At 47.9% G+C, this 16,591-nt stretch overlaps 1 protein-coding gene across 1 annotated transcript; it reads left to right on the top strand.

The window, feature by feature from the left end:
- RIPPLY3 (ripply transcriptional repressor 3) lies at positions 6,204 to 15,803 on the top strand. The gene is given in 7 exon segments (XM_001928073.5): positions 6,204 to 6,367; positions 6,370 to 6,400; positions 7,520 to 7,551; positions 7,554 to 7,585; positions 11,539 to 11,606; positions 14,722 to 14,933; positions 14,936 to 15,803. Coding segments are annotated over 7 exon segments (540 nt in total). The 5' UTR covers positions 6,204 to 6,297; the 3' UTR covers positions 15,031 to 15,803.

Here is a 16,591-nt window from a genome sequence, read left to right on the forward strand (position 1 = left end):
AGGAAGGAATAAAGAAAGGAAAGAAGGAAGAAAGTGGGTAGAATAGAAGTCACCAGAGGCAAGGGAGGGGAAATAAGAGTTATATTTTGTTTTTTTGTTTTGTCTTTTCAACATTTCTTGGGCCACTCCCTCAGCATATAGAGGTTCCCAGGCTAGGGGTCCAATCAGAGCTGTAGCCACAGCTACAGTGGCTCAGTGGTTAACGAATCTGACTAGGAACCATGAGGTTGCAGGTTCGATCCCTGGCCCTGCTCAGTGGATTAAGGATCCAGTGTTGCTGTGAGCTGTGGTGTGGGCCGCAGATGTGGCTTGGATCCCGCATGGCTTTGGCTGTGGCTGTGGCTGGCGGCTACAGCCCCGATTCGACTCCTAGCCTGGGAACCTCCATATGCCGCAGGAGCGGCCCAAGAAATGGCAAAAAAAATAATAATAATAATTAATTTAAAAAAGATAACAATAAATTAATTAATTAAAAAAACAAATACCAAATATATTACTTATGCCCATGGAACAAATATATTTTTTTTTGTCTCCAAAAAAATCTTTTAGAAAATAACATCAGCAGCAGCAACATCTTGCAGCTTCTAACTCATCTTTCCCAGGGGCAGAGCGCTTTGTGCCCTGGGTGACAGGAAATAGGTTCCGTCTAAACAGAAGGAAAGGAAATGGCCATTTCCCTGCTTGTCTTCAACACTGTTTATGTAAAAATACTCTGCCCTCTCAGATGTTTGGCCTCTTGATGTCCTCCCTCTAGGCAAGCCGGAAACCCTGAGGCTTAACATCTTTAGTCTTTGTTTCTAAGTATCAGCTACAAGTCAATATATGAAAAAGAATTTTTTTTTTTTTTTTTGTCTTTTGTCTTTTTAGGCCGCACCCCTGACCTATGAAGGTTCCCAGGCTAGGGGTCTAATCCGAGCTGTTGCTGCCGGCCTACACCACAGACACAGCAACGCCAGATCCTAGCCGCACCTGTGACCTGCACCACAGCTCACGACAATGCTGGATCCTTAACCCACTGAGCGAGGCCAGGGATCGAACCTGAAACCTCATGGTTCCTAGTGGGATTCGTTAATCACTGATCCATGACAACGGGAACTCCCTGAAAAAAAATTTTTAATTAAAGAAAGGAAAGTAAGAAACAGAACGTCAATTTTCTTAATTTCCCACACTATTTCTCAGACAGGAATATACATACTTGAAGTTATACATTTTTTTTCCTGGTTTATGAACGAACCATGGGCCTAATTAAATTGAAGTTTTCTTTTCTTTTTTTTTTTTTTTTTTGTCTTTTCTAGGGCCACACCTGCGGCAAATGGAGGTTCCCAGGCTAGGGGTGGAAACGGAGCTGTAGCTGCCAAGCCTACACCACAGCCACAGCAACACGGGATCCTTAACCCACTGAGCAAGGCCAGGGATCAAACCCCAACCTCATGGTTCCTAGTCGGATTCGTTAACCACTACGGGAACTCCTAATTAAATTGAAGATTTCTCTACCATTCGACAAATATTTCCTTTATCAAAGAAATCTTCTCTGGATCCAAAAAGCTTAAGAAATAATTATAATTGGTAATGCAAAAGCCCTTTGAGTTCCCAACAATCTCAATAGCACTTTATTTCTTTTCCTATATTTTAATTATCTTATCTGTAGGAAAAAAAAATTATTTAAAAAATCCCCCAAACCCGATTCTATGTTATCAATAAATTTATTTTTAATTAAATATATTTTTATCAAAAGCATGCATAATTTGCAATTTCCTGGTGGTCCCGTAATTAAGGATCAGATGTTGTCACTGCTGTGACTCGAGTTTGATCCCTGGCCAGAAGCAGGTGTGGCCAAAAAAAAAGGGGGGGGGAAGAAGTATGTATAATTTAAAAGCTCTTGTCTATAAAATCTCACTCCACCTCCTTGAGTGTTGAGTATCTACACACATTATTTGGAACTCTTGTGCCAAGAATACTTGTCTGTTATGCCAGGCAAAACAGTATTTATTGATGGTATGAATGGAGAAATATGCATACTTTGGGCTGTAATCTAATACTGTTTTATGGTTTTGTTCAAATTGTTCTAGCTTTGGCCAGTGTGATTTGTTTTTTTTGTTTTTTTGTTGTTGTTGTTGTTTTTTGTTTTTTTTTATCTTTTTAGGGCCACACTCACAGCACATGAAGTTTCCCAGGTTAGGGGTCAAATTGGAGCTAGAGCTGCCGGCCTACACCACAGCTACAGCAACACAGGATCTGAGCTGTGTCTGCAACCTACACCACAGCTCACTGGCAATGCAGATCCTTAACCCACAGAGCAAGGCCAGGGATCAAACCCACAACCTTGTGGGTTTCTAGTCGGATTCGTTTCCACTGCACCACAACGGGAACTCCATGGCCAGTGTGGTCTTGCTTGTGTTTGGCACAAGGAAAAAGAAAACAGAAAGGCAAAACTGAGTGGGGGTGGGGTAAATTAGGAGTTTGGGATTAACATATACACACTACTATATATAAAATGAAAAAAGGTGGAGTTCCCATCGTGGTAGAGCAGAAATAATCCGACTAGGAACCATGAGGTGGTGGGTTTGATCCCTGACCTCGCTCAGTGGATTAAAGGATCTGGCATTGCCGTGAGCTGTGGTGTAGGTTACAGATGCAGCTCAGATCCCTCAGTGCTGTGGCTGTGGTGCAGGTCAGCAGCCACAGCTCTGACTTGGCCCTAGCCTGGTAAATTCCATGTGTCATGAGTGTGTCCCTGAAAAAAAAAGACCCAAACAAATATAAATTTTAAAAAATAAAAAAAGGGAGTTCTCGTCGTGGCTCAGTGGTTAACCAATCTGACTAGGAACCATGAGGTTGCGGGTTCGATCCCTGCCCTTGCTCAGTGGGTTAAGGATCCAGTGTTGCCGTGAGCTGTGGTGTAGGTTTCAGATGTGGCTCAGATCCCGCGTTGCTGTGGCTCTGGCGCAGGCCGGCAGCTACAGCTCCGATTCGACCCCTAGCCTGGGAACCTCCATTTGCCGTGGGAGCGGCCCAGGAAATGGCAGAAAGACAAAAAAATAAAATAAAAAAGGATCTACTCTATGGCACAGAGAACTATATTCAATACCTTGTAATAACCTATAATAGAAAAGAATTTGAAAAAATATATATGTAGAACTGAATCACATTGCTGTACACCTGAAACTACTACAACATTGTAAAAAAAAAATAAAAAAAGATAACGAGAGTACCTCCTGTGTGCAGGGGGTGTTTTGGCTCCTTGGCAACACCAGATCCAGGGACCCTGCACCTCTGTAGTGACCCTAGCCTCTGCATGAGTTCTTAACCCCCTGTACCACAGCGGGAACTCCTGTCTTGGGTACTTTTTGCCCGTTAGATTTATTTTATTGGTATTTGGTTTCCAAAGCCCACGTACCTACCAGGACCAAGAGTGTTGCTTCTTTAACCAGATGGTGACTTTGCACTTGTTATCTACCTTCTTTCAACCCCATTTCTTAATCTGTAAAATGGGAATGATTCCTGTTTACAGGATTGGGTGAAGATTAAGTGGGTAACATAAAATTAATACATGCTCCACAAGTGGAAAACTGATTCCTATTATGCAAGCCTAGAATAGTCAAAGCCATAGAGACACAAAATAGAATGGTGGTTACTGGGGGTGGAGGGGAGGGAGGCATATGGGGAGTTAGTGATTTACTTTATTTTTATTTTATTTTTTTTAGGCCTTCTCCACAACAGGGAACTCCAGCAAATATTTTTTATTAGCCACCTGATGTTCCACTATCATTTATTTAATCATTCTCATATTTTCAGACATTTTTTTCTTTTTCATTTAGTTTTTTTAGACATTTTTTCAAGATTATAAAAAAAAACCACCGTAATGAACACCTCTCTGGGATTAAATACATCTTTCCTTTTTTTTTTTTGTCTTTTTGCCATTTTCTTGGGCCACTCTCGCGGCATATGGAGGTTCCCAGGCTAGTGGTCGAATCGGAGCTATAGCCACCAGCCTACGCCAGAGCCACAGCAACGCTGGATCTGAGCCGAGTCTGCAACCTACACCACAGCTCACGGCAACGCCGGATTCTTAACCCACTGAGCAAGGCCAGGGATCGAACCCGCAACCTCATGGTTCCTGGTCGGGTTTGTTAACCACTGCGCCATGACGGGAACTCCCTAAATACATCTTTCATTCTCTCTCTTTTTTTTTTTTTTTGGCTGTGCCTGCAGCATATAAAGCCCTTGCCACATGGAGTTCCCATCAAGGCTCAGTGCTTAACGAACCTGACTAGTATCCATGAGGACGAGGGGTTTGATCCATGACCTTGCTCAATGGGTTAAGGATCTGGCATTGCTGTCAGCTGTGGTTTAGGTTGAAGATATGGCTCGGATCCGGCGTTGCTGTGGCTGTGGTGTAGGCTGGAAGCTACAGCTCCAATTCGACCCCTAGCCTGGGAACGTCCATATGCCGTGGATGCATAAAAAGACAAAAGACAAAAAACAAACAAACAAAAAAACCTTGCCACAGCAGTAACGATGCTGGATCCTTAACTGAGCCACCAGGGAATTCCTTGGAATGCATCTTTAATATAGACACAGAAGTAGAGTTACTGGTCCAGCAGGTGAACATTTTTAATGCATGTGATGTAAGTTGTCATCCTTTTCTGCTGGCCTACACCACAGCCATAGCAACCAGTCCCAGTGGAGTCTGTGACCTATGAAGAAGCAGCTCCAGGCAACAAGGGATCCTTAACCCACTGAGCGAGGCCGGGGATGGAACCTCCATCTTCATGGATACCAGTCGACTTTTTAACCCACTGAGCCACAATGGGAACTCCTGTGTGAATTTTATAAAGTCTTTTTTATTAACCCCCCTTTGCCTTTTATTAGGTTTAATTATTGCCATAACCTGTTGCTCTTAAAGGAAGTAATATGGAAACATGTTAATCTCTGCAGTTTTATATATTTTTTATTTTGCCTTTTAGGACCACACCCACAGCATGCGGAGGTTCCCAGGCCAGGGGTCTAATCGGAGCTACAGCTGTCGGCCTACGCCAGAGCCACAGCAACGCAGGATCCAAGCCGAGCCTGTGACCTACCCCACAGCTCAGGGCAACGCCGGATCCTTTAACCCACTGAGTGAGGCCAGGGCCCGAACCTGCATCCTCATGGTTCCTAGTCGAATTCGTTTCCGCTGCACCACGATGCTAACTCCTAATCTCTGCAGTTAAAAAAAAAAAAAAAAATTTAACCCATTAATGTAAATCACAAAAGTAAGCTCGCTTTCTCAGCCAGACACGGAGGCAGTGGGGCACCAAGCAGCGGACCGAGTGCAGTCCTCAGGATGCTGCCCCCCTCCCCGTCTCCGTTTCTACGGATGCAAAAGCACTCCTCCCACCCTCCGCTAGGGCTGGTGACAATGGCGCGCTCTCCCGACCCCGGGAGCCCTGCAGCCGGAGTTCCCAGCCCTCGCGCGCCGTCCGGTCTCATCAAGGCGCTTTCTGAGCTTGGCCCGGACTAACCAGAAGAAAATTACACACCAACTCCCAAAGAAAGCCATGTCCCTTCCCAAGGTCCCCAGCGTTGGGAAGGGTGCTCACGTCTGGGGCTGGGGGCTCTCTCCACGGCCTTCCACCGCCTGGAAGCGTCGCTGCAGCCCCATGCCCAATCTGAGCTTCGCGGTCCAGCAAGGCAGGGCAGGTCCACAAGCTTCAGCAGCAGCCCCCCAAACCTCGCGGCCTCTTTAAAGTGGTGGATGTGAGATTCTCCGCAAAGCTGGGGACCTAGATGCCCGCCCAGGAACCAGAAACCCGAGGACTGCTTAGACCCCAGGGAAGAGGAAAGAAGCCAGAGACCCTTCCCCTCCTACACCGCGCCAGGGTGGCCCCTGGTCGAGGGCCTTGCTGCGCTCAGCTCCAGGGAGTGCGCCCGACGCCACCGCCCAAGACCCCCGCCCCTCGTCCCGCTCTGTGTCACTTCCCGACGTCCCCTCCCCTAGCTTCCTCGCCCGCGACCCCGGCGACCCTCCCTAGGTTTCCTTTGTCCCCTCCACACCCTCGTCCCCGGCTTCCCGATTCCTCTCTGATGTCATCCCCTCCCCTCGCGGCGCTCCCTCCAGGACCTTTGCTGGTCCCCTCCCGGAGCTTCTCCGGAGCCCTCCCCATCCTCTCCCGGGTTTCCCGTGTCCCCTCCCCGCCCCGCCCCCGTTTTTAAACCTGGCGCCCAACGCGCGGGTAGGTGAGCGCCCTCGCCCGAGCGGTTAAAGGCGCGGCTCATCGCTGGCGCCGCCAGTGGGGCGCGGGCTCCGAGGGCACCATGAGACCCGAGGCGGCGGCCGGAGCCCGGGAGGCACGGGGACGCGTCTGTCACTGCCCCGGGACGGTCCCCGGGGACCACCGCCGGCGCGCGGGCTGGAGAGGTGAGGGTGTCCCCGCGGCGCGTCAGTGCAGGGAGCGCGGAGCAGGATGCTCCAGCCGCGCTGAGCCCTGAGAACCCGGGCAGAGCCCGCGCGCCCGACGGCAACGCCGAGCAGTTTCCTTAGCCGGAGAATGGGACGCAGAATGCTCTCGGTTCCAGAGCGCAGTTCTGGTGCGGAGGCCCAGGAGAGGCCCGGCAAAGAAATGGGCCACCGCTTCGGTTTCTTGATCTGAAACCTACCAGGCTGGGAACGTTGACTGGGAACGTCTTGGGGCCCCTCAGCGAGCTTTGCAGGGGGTCCTGTCACGTTGACTGTCCCACTCATGGTGACATTCTTTGATTGCCCTGTGCTTGGAGCTCAGCGTTCGATGTTCTAGGGGCACCGGCCCTTTTTAAGGTAGTAAAGTTAAAATCAAAGGAGCAGGAAGGGGTAGATGTGGAAGGGGCTGGGTGACTAGGCAGCTGGAGAGGAAAAACCCATTCCACCGTTTTGCGTGGTAAAACTGTAGAATCACCTCTATACATTTAAGATCTTTCAGTAGTCTAGGCAGTCTAGGTGGCGTGGTTGAAATTGAGGAGTGACAAAGGAGCCAGCTGCAGTAGGAAATCAAAATTGAAGTATCCAGCCAGAGTGGGAGAGAAATTCCTCAAATAATGTGTACCCTGATAATTGTATCAGATTTGGGAGTTCTCACAGCCCAGTGAAGGCTGAGAACTGGGAATGTGGCAGGAGAAAAAAACACAAATGGCACTGGTTTATCCACCGATTAGGAACTTGAGAAAACATTCTGTGTTGACTGACTTTTTTTTTTTTTTTTTTTTTCTCTTTTTAGGGCCGCACCTGTGGCATATGGAGGTTCCCAGGCTAGGGGTCAGATCAGAGCTGTAGCTGCCGGCCTACACCACAGCTCACAGCAATGCCAGATCCTTAACCCACTAAGCAGGGCCAGGGATCGAACCCACAACCTCATGGTTCCTGGTCAGATTTGTTTCCGTTGAGCTAAGACGGGAACTCCTCGAGTGATTCTTAGACATTAGGAATGGTAAGAATGATAACTCTTACGATCTAATTTTAAAAGGAGAAAATGCTGAGGTTCACTCTTGGTCCCTGCCTTTCTAGCCAAACGCCGTGGAGACCTTGGATCCTGACCCCCAGGAGGCTGAGCCCACCAGAACTGGAAGCGAGGTAAGGTTCAGCGTGAGCATTGTAGGTATGAACCATTTCAGCCAGAAAGTGGCACCATCTCTAATACAAGGGACTGTGAGAGGCCTCGCTGACCCGTCCCTCCCAGGGTTACCTAATGCAGAAATGCCGTGGGGTCTGGCAGGAGGAGCCTGGGCCAGCCAGGTGTTGATCGGATCCAAGCCATATATTAGCCACTGCTTGCTTCTCCTTTACTCGAAAAGCAAGCCAGTATGGCAGGACTCTTTCAAGGAGATTTCTTCTACGTTGGGTTTTTTCTTGCTAACCAACAGACAGAGGAGGGGAGAAGGCTGCCTCCGTCCCCCTCACCTTAGAGAAAAGTTGAGTGTGCCATTAGGGCTGGGCTGGTGCCACAGTGCAAATATGGGCAGAACCCTGTCTGGGGTGCCCAGATGATGCGGTTAAAAATCCCCATCGGCCGTCTGGCCCTTTCTGAAGCTCTTTGGGCCCAGTCTGCAAGCACTCCTGGTGTAGTCATGTTGTCTGAGCAAATACACTCCAGCTGATGGCTTTGTGGGTGAAGATTAATTGCCACCACTATTCTTTTGTCTCCTGTATTGGTAACTACACTGCTTTATACTTACTAGAGTAATGACTCGCTTTCATAGAGTTTGCCTGTCCTTTGTTCCCTTTTAAAATATAAATCGATGACTTTTTAAATGTTGGAGTTAGGCTGGGAAGGACCATTAGGTAACACCTGTTGCAGAGTGTGCAGTTATAAGAAACTCAGGTTCAGACCTTTCATGCATTTCGATATTTAGACTCCTTTGTTAAATTAATCTGATTAAGAGGAGGGTTTTTTGTTTGTTTGTTTTTATGGCCACATTCATGGCATATGGAAGTTCCCTGGCCAGAGATTGAACCCGAGCTGCAGCTGAACAGCGCTAGATCCTTTAAGCCACTGCGTTGGGGTGGGGATCTAACATGCTGCTGCATAGGGAGCCGCTGCAGTCAAATTCTTAACCCATTGTACCATAGTGGGAACAACAATGGGAGTTGTACTTATTTAAAGTTACTATTATTTAAAGAATGAAGCAAATCAAATCCATATTAAATTAGCAAGGAATTTTTTTTAGCCCAAATCATTCTTATATTCAATATCTAAATAATGAAACTATTTCTCTTTTTTGCATTCAAACTTAAGTTCTTCAACATAAAAGGTGCTTGGGAGAAAAAATTACCCAGTCTCCTTTGAAATAAAATGTATGTGGAGCCTCTCATTTTTGTTTTGTTGTTGTTGTTTTGGCTGTGCCGCGGCATGCGGAAATTCCCGGGCCAGGAATGGAACCCGAGCCACGGCAGCAATCTGAGCCACTGTGGTGTCAACGCTGGGTTCTGAACCCACTGAGCCAGCGAAGAAATCCTATCAGTTCTTTGCAAGAATGAAAATATAGCACACTTTGTACCGTTAAGATAGTTTATTTTTCTGTTATGATGACAATGCCATTTGTGAAAAGAATGAAGATGACTCGCAGAAAAATGTTGATCTATAACAATTTTCTAGTTTTTCACAAGCATGGCACAATGGATGAAGCAATTGCGTCCACGGATTTGGGGCGGGGGTGGAGAGTCGGTGTTCGTGGTGGCTGAAAAGCTCTCTGCCCAGCTACCTCCCACAGCCAGCTCTTTCCAGAGCCTGATTGGCGGGACAGTGTGGACAGCAGCGGGTGACTGCAGACCCGGATTACTGCGCAGGATTCTCCTGAGATGCTGCATTGTACCGCAGCCCGGCTCGGGGAGGGACCGGCTGCTTGCTCAGCAGCGCCCTCTCCCGACAAAGTAGGAGAATTCCTCGGCTCCTGAGCCTGTCGTGAATTTCTTGAGAAATATCTTTGGCTGGGAATGGTAGGGGTGGAGCTGGGGGAACTACTGCCTAATGACTTGTGCCAGGATTGCAGGTAAGCAGATCAAAATTAGAATACAGTCTAAATTAGAAGGACAGTCTCAAGACGCTGCTGGGACTTATGTAAAGAGATACAGGAGTTCCTGCTGTGGCTCAGCGATAACAAACCCAACTAGTAACCATGAGGACATGGGTTCGATCCCTGGCCTCACTCAGTGGGTTAAGGGTCCGGCGTTGCCTTGAGCCGTGGTGTGGGTCGCAGATGTGGCTCGGATTAGGTGTTGCAGTGGCTGTGGTGTAGGTAGGCAGCTCCAGCTCTGATTCGACCCTTAGCCTTGGAACTTTCCATATGCCGTGGGTGTGGCCCTAAACGGACACAGACACAAAAAAATAAAAGCAAAACAAGAAAATCTCTATCACCTCTTGCCAGATGCCTCCAAGCCCTAACCTCACCAATCTAGGCTACCCAGTGTTGCCAGCAGCTACCATGATCCTTAAAATACAGAATCTGATTGTTGCACTCCCAGCTCAAAAATCAGTAATGGTCGGAGTTCCCGTCATGGCGCAGTGGTTAACGAATCCAACTAGGAACCACCAGGTTGCGGGTTCGATCCCTGCCCTTGCTCAGAGGGTTAAGGATCTGGCGTTGCCGTGAGCTGTGGTGTAGGTTGCAGACGCGGCTCGGATCCCATGTTGCTGTGGCTCTGGTGTAGGCTGGCAGCTACAGCTCCAATTGGACCCCTAGCCTGGGAATCTCCATGTGCCGCCGGAGCGGCCCTAGAAAAGGCAAAAAGACAAAAAAAAAAAAAAAAAAAAAAAAATCAGTAATGGTCTTGAGTGCCTGTCTCCAGAATGAAACAGAGATTCCATAGCGGGTATTCAAGCCATTCAGGATCCGGACTCAGCTTCCCGTGGGAACCCTTTCACCAATGCAGTCTCTCATTCATTTCTCACTGGGCTCTACCCTGCATACCCAAGGGGTGCTCATGTCTCTGCCAGGTTCTCATGAACCCTTTCCTGATCCTCTTCCTTTCATAAAACAGTATCTTACTATGTGATGCTTTGTAGGGTGGTTATTTGCCTTCATGTGTGTCTTTCTCCGTTAGATTTAAAATGCATGAACTTGGGGACAGTGTCTCATCTTTCCATCTTGGGATCCCTCACAGTGCCCAGGACATCATGACAACAGCAAGAAGAAGAGGGCCTTTTTTTTTTCTTTCTCCTTTTGGTTGCACCCAACATATGAGGAAGTTCTTGGGGCAGGAATTGAACATGCGCCACAGCAGCAACCCAGGCCCCAGCAGTGACAATGTCAGATACTCACCCTGCTGGGCCACAGAAGACCTCTGACTTAGATTTTCCTTCTATTTTTTCCTAAGGGCCGCAGCCGCAGCCGCAACCACAGCATGTGGAAGTTCCCAGGCTAGGGGTAGAATCGGAGCTGCAGCTACCGGCCTACACCACAGCCATAGAAACACCAGATCCAAGCCGCATCTGCAACCCACACTGCAGCTTGTGGCAATACCAGATCCTTAACCCACTGGGCGAAGCCAGGGATCCAGCCCGCATCCTCATGGATACTATTGGATTCCTTACCACTGAGGCACAATGGGAACTCCCCTTAGATTTTATTTTTAAAAACTTTGGGGAGTTCCCGTCGTGGCACAGTGGTTAACGAATCCGACTAGGAACCATGAGGTTGCGGGTTCGGTCCCTGCCCTTGCTCAGTGGGTTAACGATCTGGCGTTGCCGTGAGCTGTGGTGTCGGTTGCAGACGCGGCTCGGATCCCGCATTGCTGTGGCTCTGGCGTAGGCCGGTGGCTGCAGCTCCGATTCGACCCCTAGCCTGGGAACCTCCATATGCCGTGGGAGCGGCCCAAGAAATAGCAAAAAGACAAAAAAAAAAAAAAAAATTTTGGGATGCTACAGAGTTCCCTGCTGGCCTAATGGTTAAGGATCTGGCATTGTCACTGCTGAGGCTTGGGTTCAATCACTGACCTGGGAACTTGACTAACCCCCCCCAACCCCACAATTTCAGGATGTTACTTTTAGAGGCTCCTTGACTGTCTGTGTTTATGGATCTGTTTTTCAGCTTGAGCCTGGAGATGACCAACAACCACTTGGATCGAAGGGGGCTTTTGGGTTTCAGCATCCTGTAAGGTAATATCTGACTTTGACCTAAGAGATCTATCATTTCCTTTTAATATAAGCATCAATACACTTTAGTATCTTCAAGTGTATACAGTTTCAATAAATGGGAAATAATTCAATATATGCCCCAATATTATTTAGTTTTTTGGGGTTTTTTTTTTTTGTCTTTTTTAGGGCCGCTCCCATGGCATATGGAGGTTCCCAGGCTAGGGGTCTAATCGGAGCTGTAGGTGCCAGCCTATACCAGAGCCACAGCAATGTGGGATCCAAGCTGCGTCTGCAACCTATACCACAGCTCACGGCAAAGCCGGATCTCTAACCCACTGAGCAAGGCCAGGGATCGAATCCACAACCTCATGGTTCCTAGTCGGATTCATTAACCACCGAGCCATGACGGGAACTCCTTATTTAGTTATTCTTATCTTAAGGAACTTCAAGGATTTTTTTTTTCTTTTTAGGGCCACACCCACAACATATGCAAGTTCCCAGGCTGGCAGTCAAATCAGAGCTGTAGCTGCCAACCTACACCACAGCCTTAGCAAGGCCAGATCCAAGCTGCATCTGCAAACTATACCACAGCTCAAGGCAACACCAGATCCTTAACCCACCGAGTGAGGCCAGGAATCGAACCTGTGTCCTCATGAATGCTAGTCAGGTTCATTTCCGCTGAGCCCTGATGGGAACTCCAAGGATATCTTTGATTATGGGAATCCCATCCATCCATCCATTCATTCAGTGTTTCAGTTGCAAGTTGGAACTAGCCTCTCTTTTCTTTTTTGTCTTTTTAGGGTCACACCTGAAGCGCATGGAGGTTCCCAGGCTAGGGATCTAATCAGAGCTGTAGCTGCCGGCCCACACCACAGCCGCAGCAATGCTGGATCTTTAATGCACTGAGCGAGGCCAAGGATCGAACCTGCAACCTCATGGTTCCTAGTCAGATTCGTTAACCACTGAGCCATGATGGCAACTCCTGGCCTCTCTTTTCTTTATATCTTTTGTTTATACCTCTCATTACATACTTTGCCTTGTGCTAAATTTAATTGCATATGAATTATATGTGCCCATCTGCTTATTTACTTAGATATTTAGGTACCTTTCTTTTTTTCTCCTGGGGTATGCGTCCTTGTATTGCTGAGTGCGAAGTAGCCCTAACCGTGAGTGGAGTAAGTGAGGGATGGACAGATGCTGAACCACAGGAGGATGCCCTGGCCTCTCTGCACGCTCTCCTGGTCCTGGTGGGGACCAGGACCCTCACTGCTGCATCTCTCTTACATTTCATCCATTTCAGGAAAGTGGTTCATGCTCAGGATTTGTATGTTTTTCTGTGTCCAGCCATCTCTCTCCTATTGCCCGCAGCCTGTCTCTCACCAGCTCTCATTTCCTTCCCCAAAATAAACCTAGCCATGGTTGTCATCTCTCGTGAGAATACTTTTTTTTCTATTTTTCAGGCCACACCCACAGCACATGGAAGTTTCCAGGCTAGGAGTTGAATCAGAGCTGCCACAGCCACAGCAATGCCAGATCTGAGCTGCCTCTGCAACCTACACCACAGCTCATAGCAATGCCGGATCCTTAATCCACTGAGCAAGGCCAGGGATCGAACCCGAAACCTAGTGGTTCCTTCGTTAACCACTGAGCCACGATGGGAACTCCTGCAGTTGGATTCTTAACCCACTGCACTACAGTGGGAACTCCTGGAAGTTTCAATAGAACCTAACGATACTAATGGCTGGAGATGAAATTAGGGCCCCTCAGATGAATCGAAGAGTGATTTTTGGGAAAAGCAAGTTTTCCTAGTGTTTTACATCAGTGGACTTCAATTGTTGTAGAATCACCAGGGAAGCTTTACAAATAGATATGGGGCGATTCCTCTGGGCGTTCTAGAGAAAGGCTCAGGTATCTCTTTTATGTCCCTGCCGGGGCATGTGGAAGTTCCCAGGCCAGAGACTGAACCTAAGCCACAGCAGTGACCTGAGCCGGTGCAGTGACAACCCTGGATCCTTAATCCCTGCACCACAAGGGAACCCCAGGTATCTATATTTTTATAGGCTTCCCACGTGACCCCAATGTGTGTGTTGGAAATTTTAGAAAGTTAAAAATTGTCCCAATGTTCCCTGGTGGCCCAGCGGTTAAGGACCTGTCGTTTTCACTGCTATGGCTCAGGTTTGAGCCCTGGCCCAAGAACTTTTATTTGTTTATTTATTTATTTTGCCTTTTAGGGCCAGAGGTACTGCACATGGAAATTCCCAGGCTAGAGCTCATATCGGAGCTACAGCTGCCGGCCTACGCCACCGCCCCGGTAACGCCAGATCTGAGCTGCCTCTGTGACAAATGCCTCAGCTCATGGCAACGCCAGATCCTTTAACCCACTGAGCAAGGCCAGGAATTGAACCTACATCCTCATGCATCCTAGTCAGGTTCTTAACCCACCAAGCCACAACGGGAACTCCCAGTGGAGGCATTCTAAATACTTCCCATGTATAACTGGAATCCTGAGTTCACAAAACCTGGATTTAGAGGTTTCCACTTTTCCATATTTCCTTCCTTCTTTCCTTCCTTTCCCTCTCTCCTTTTCTCTTCCCCCATGCATCTCTCTCTCTCTCTCCCTCTTTCTTCTAGACAAATTGCCAGGGTTGCTGTTTTCTATTCTGCTAAAGCGAGGGACCCACCCCTGCCGCATCTCCATGGCCACATTCAAAAAGATGAGCTGCTTCTCCAGACCAGGGCTTCAGGGTCAAGTTTCCTCCAAAGTCAGAAGTCCCCTGCTTAGAGCCGGGCACAGGGGAAATGGGTTGGGAGACAGGCAATACCTGAATAGCACCTGTTTTATCCCAGAATGGGTCAAGTCCTCTGACTTGACCTTGAACCTCAATGCTTTACTCTCCTTTTACCTTCAGGGAAGCACAGCCTTCTTCCTAACTTGTTCACTCAGATTACAGCTCATTTCTGACCTAGCGTGGGGTTCACTCCCAGGTCCCCACAGTGTTGTGTTCTGGGGTTGCAGCGAAGGCAAAATCCCAGAGGAAGAGTGGGAGTTAGTTGCTTCTAGGGAAGAGGATCCTCTAAACAGAGTTTAGGACTGTTTGCACATTGATTAACAGTGTATTTGTTTCTTAAATATTAGACTTTATTTACCCATTTCTAAGCGTCAAGAGTACCTGCAGAGTTCTGGGGAGAAGGTGCTGGCCAGTTTCCCAGTGCAAGCCACGATTCACTTCTACGACGACGCGTCCGAGTCGGAAGAGGAGCAAGAGGAAGAAACCCAGCCCTCTGACCTTCAGGACCAGGAGGCGGAAGACAGCTCAGGAAGGAAGGGCAGAGACCGGCAGATAAACCAGAACGGGGACCCGGTGGCCCTGGTGGCCATAGTGGTAAGGGTCCCCTCCCCCACTATGACTCTCCAGAAGATGCTGAATACCCTTGGTCCAAATAAGTGTCTCCCCACCTCACCTCCCAGCTCATGTGTACTCTTGGGGATAACCATACCAGGACACTGACTTTCCACTGGCTGTACAAGGACTTTCATTGTCTCCGGCCAGCACCCCAGTGGTGGCAAACACCCAGCTTTTACACATCCTTCTTCCGGTGACTCTTTGTGCCTCATCTCATTCATGCTTCTGAGAAAGGATCCTAGGACCAAGGCATGGTTTGCGTTCCCATGGGTTGTTATCGGTGGGGCCAACTTCCAAAGCACGCTCAGCAGTGTCACCGTGCAGATCAAAGGACAAGCCATTCCCCCATTGATGAATAAGCTCTCGTGCCTCTCACTTAATCTGAGACTCCTTATTTGGCTGTTTCCACTTTTGTCAAAATGATTTCGCTATTGGCCAAGGTGGATGTGGTTGTTTAGTGACATTCTGAAAAAAAATTTATGTTTGCAAAACACCCGAAACACTGAATCACTTCCATAAGAGTAACAAGAAAAAGATAAGGATTTGTGGGGGATTGTTGTGGATAAAAATGTCTATGATTCTTGTCTGAGGGCCATGTGTGTGAACAGAGAAAAGAGCTTTCACGTAGTTGGGGACTGCTTTGGGCTTGTTCCTCGAATAGAATAACTTTTCAATCAAAGTACCCAATGTAATATTATTTTCAGCTTTTTATATCTTGTTGACCAAATGAGTGTATTTGTTGAGGTTTTTTACTTAATTATCTTACATGTGGTTGTCTTCCTGGCTTCTACTTGAAATAAATATTTTGAAAGACAAAGTTGTTTGATAATCACTTTTCTTTTCTTTTCTTTTTTCTTTTTCTTTTTTTTGTCTTTTTAGGGTTGCATCCACCGCATATGGAAATTCCCAGGCTAGGGGTCGAATCAGAGTGGCGGCTGCCAACCTACACCACAGCCACAGCCACACCAGATCTGAACCTCATCTGTGACCTATACCACAGTTCACAGCAATGTCAAATCGTTAAGCCACCAAGTGGGGCCAGGAATCGAACCCACATCCTCATGGATACTAGTTGGGCTCATTACTGATGAGCCACAATGGGAACTCCTGTTTAGTTTTAGTTTGTTTTTTTTTTCTTGTCTTTTTGCCTTTTCTTGAGCTGCTCCCATGGCATATGGAGGTTCCCAGACTAGGGGTCTAATTGGAGCTGTAGCCACCAGCCTACGCCAGAGCCACAGCAATGCAGGATCCGAGCTGCATCTGCGACCTACACCACAGCTCACGGCAACGCCGGATTGTTAACCCACTGAACAAGGGCAGGGACCGAACCCACAACCTCATGGTTCCTAGTCGGATTCGTTAACCACTGCGCCACGACGAGAACTCCTCCTTTAGTTTTCTTAATAAATCTATTTTACTGAGAAAAAGAGATCTGGCCCAAGCACCAGTTCTACTGCAAAGGAAACAAACCTAGGAGTTCTCCAATGGCCCAGCTAGTTAAGGATTTGGTGTTGTTACTGATGCTGTGGCTTTGGTTCAGTCCCTGGCCCAGGAACTTGTAATAACCCATAATTGAATTCGAAAAAGTGTATGTATATATGT

Source organism: Sus scrofa, chromosome 13, assembly GCF_000003025.6.
Source record: "Sus scrofa isolate TJ Tabasco breed Duroc chromosome 13, Sscrofa11.1, whole genome shotgun sequence".
In the NCBI taxonomy this organism is placed as follows: Eukaryota; Metazoa; Chordata; class Mammalia; order Artiodactyla; family Suidae; genus Sus; species Sus scrofa.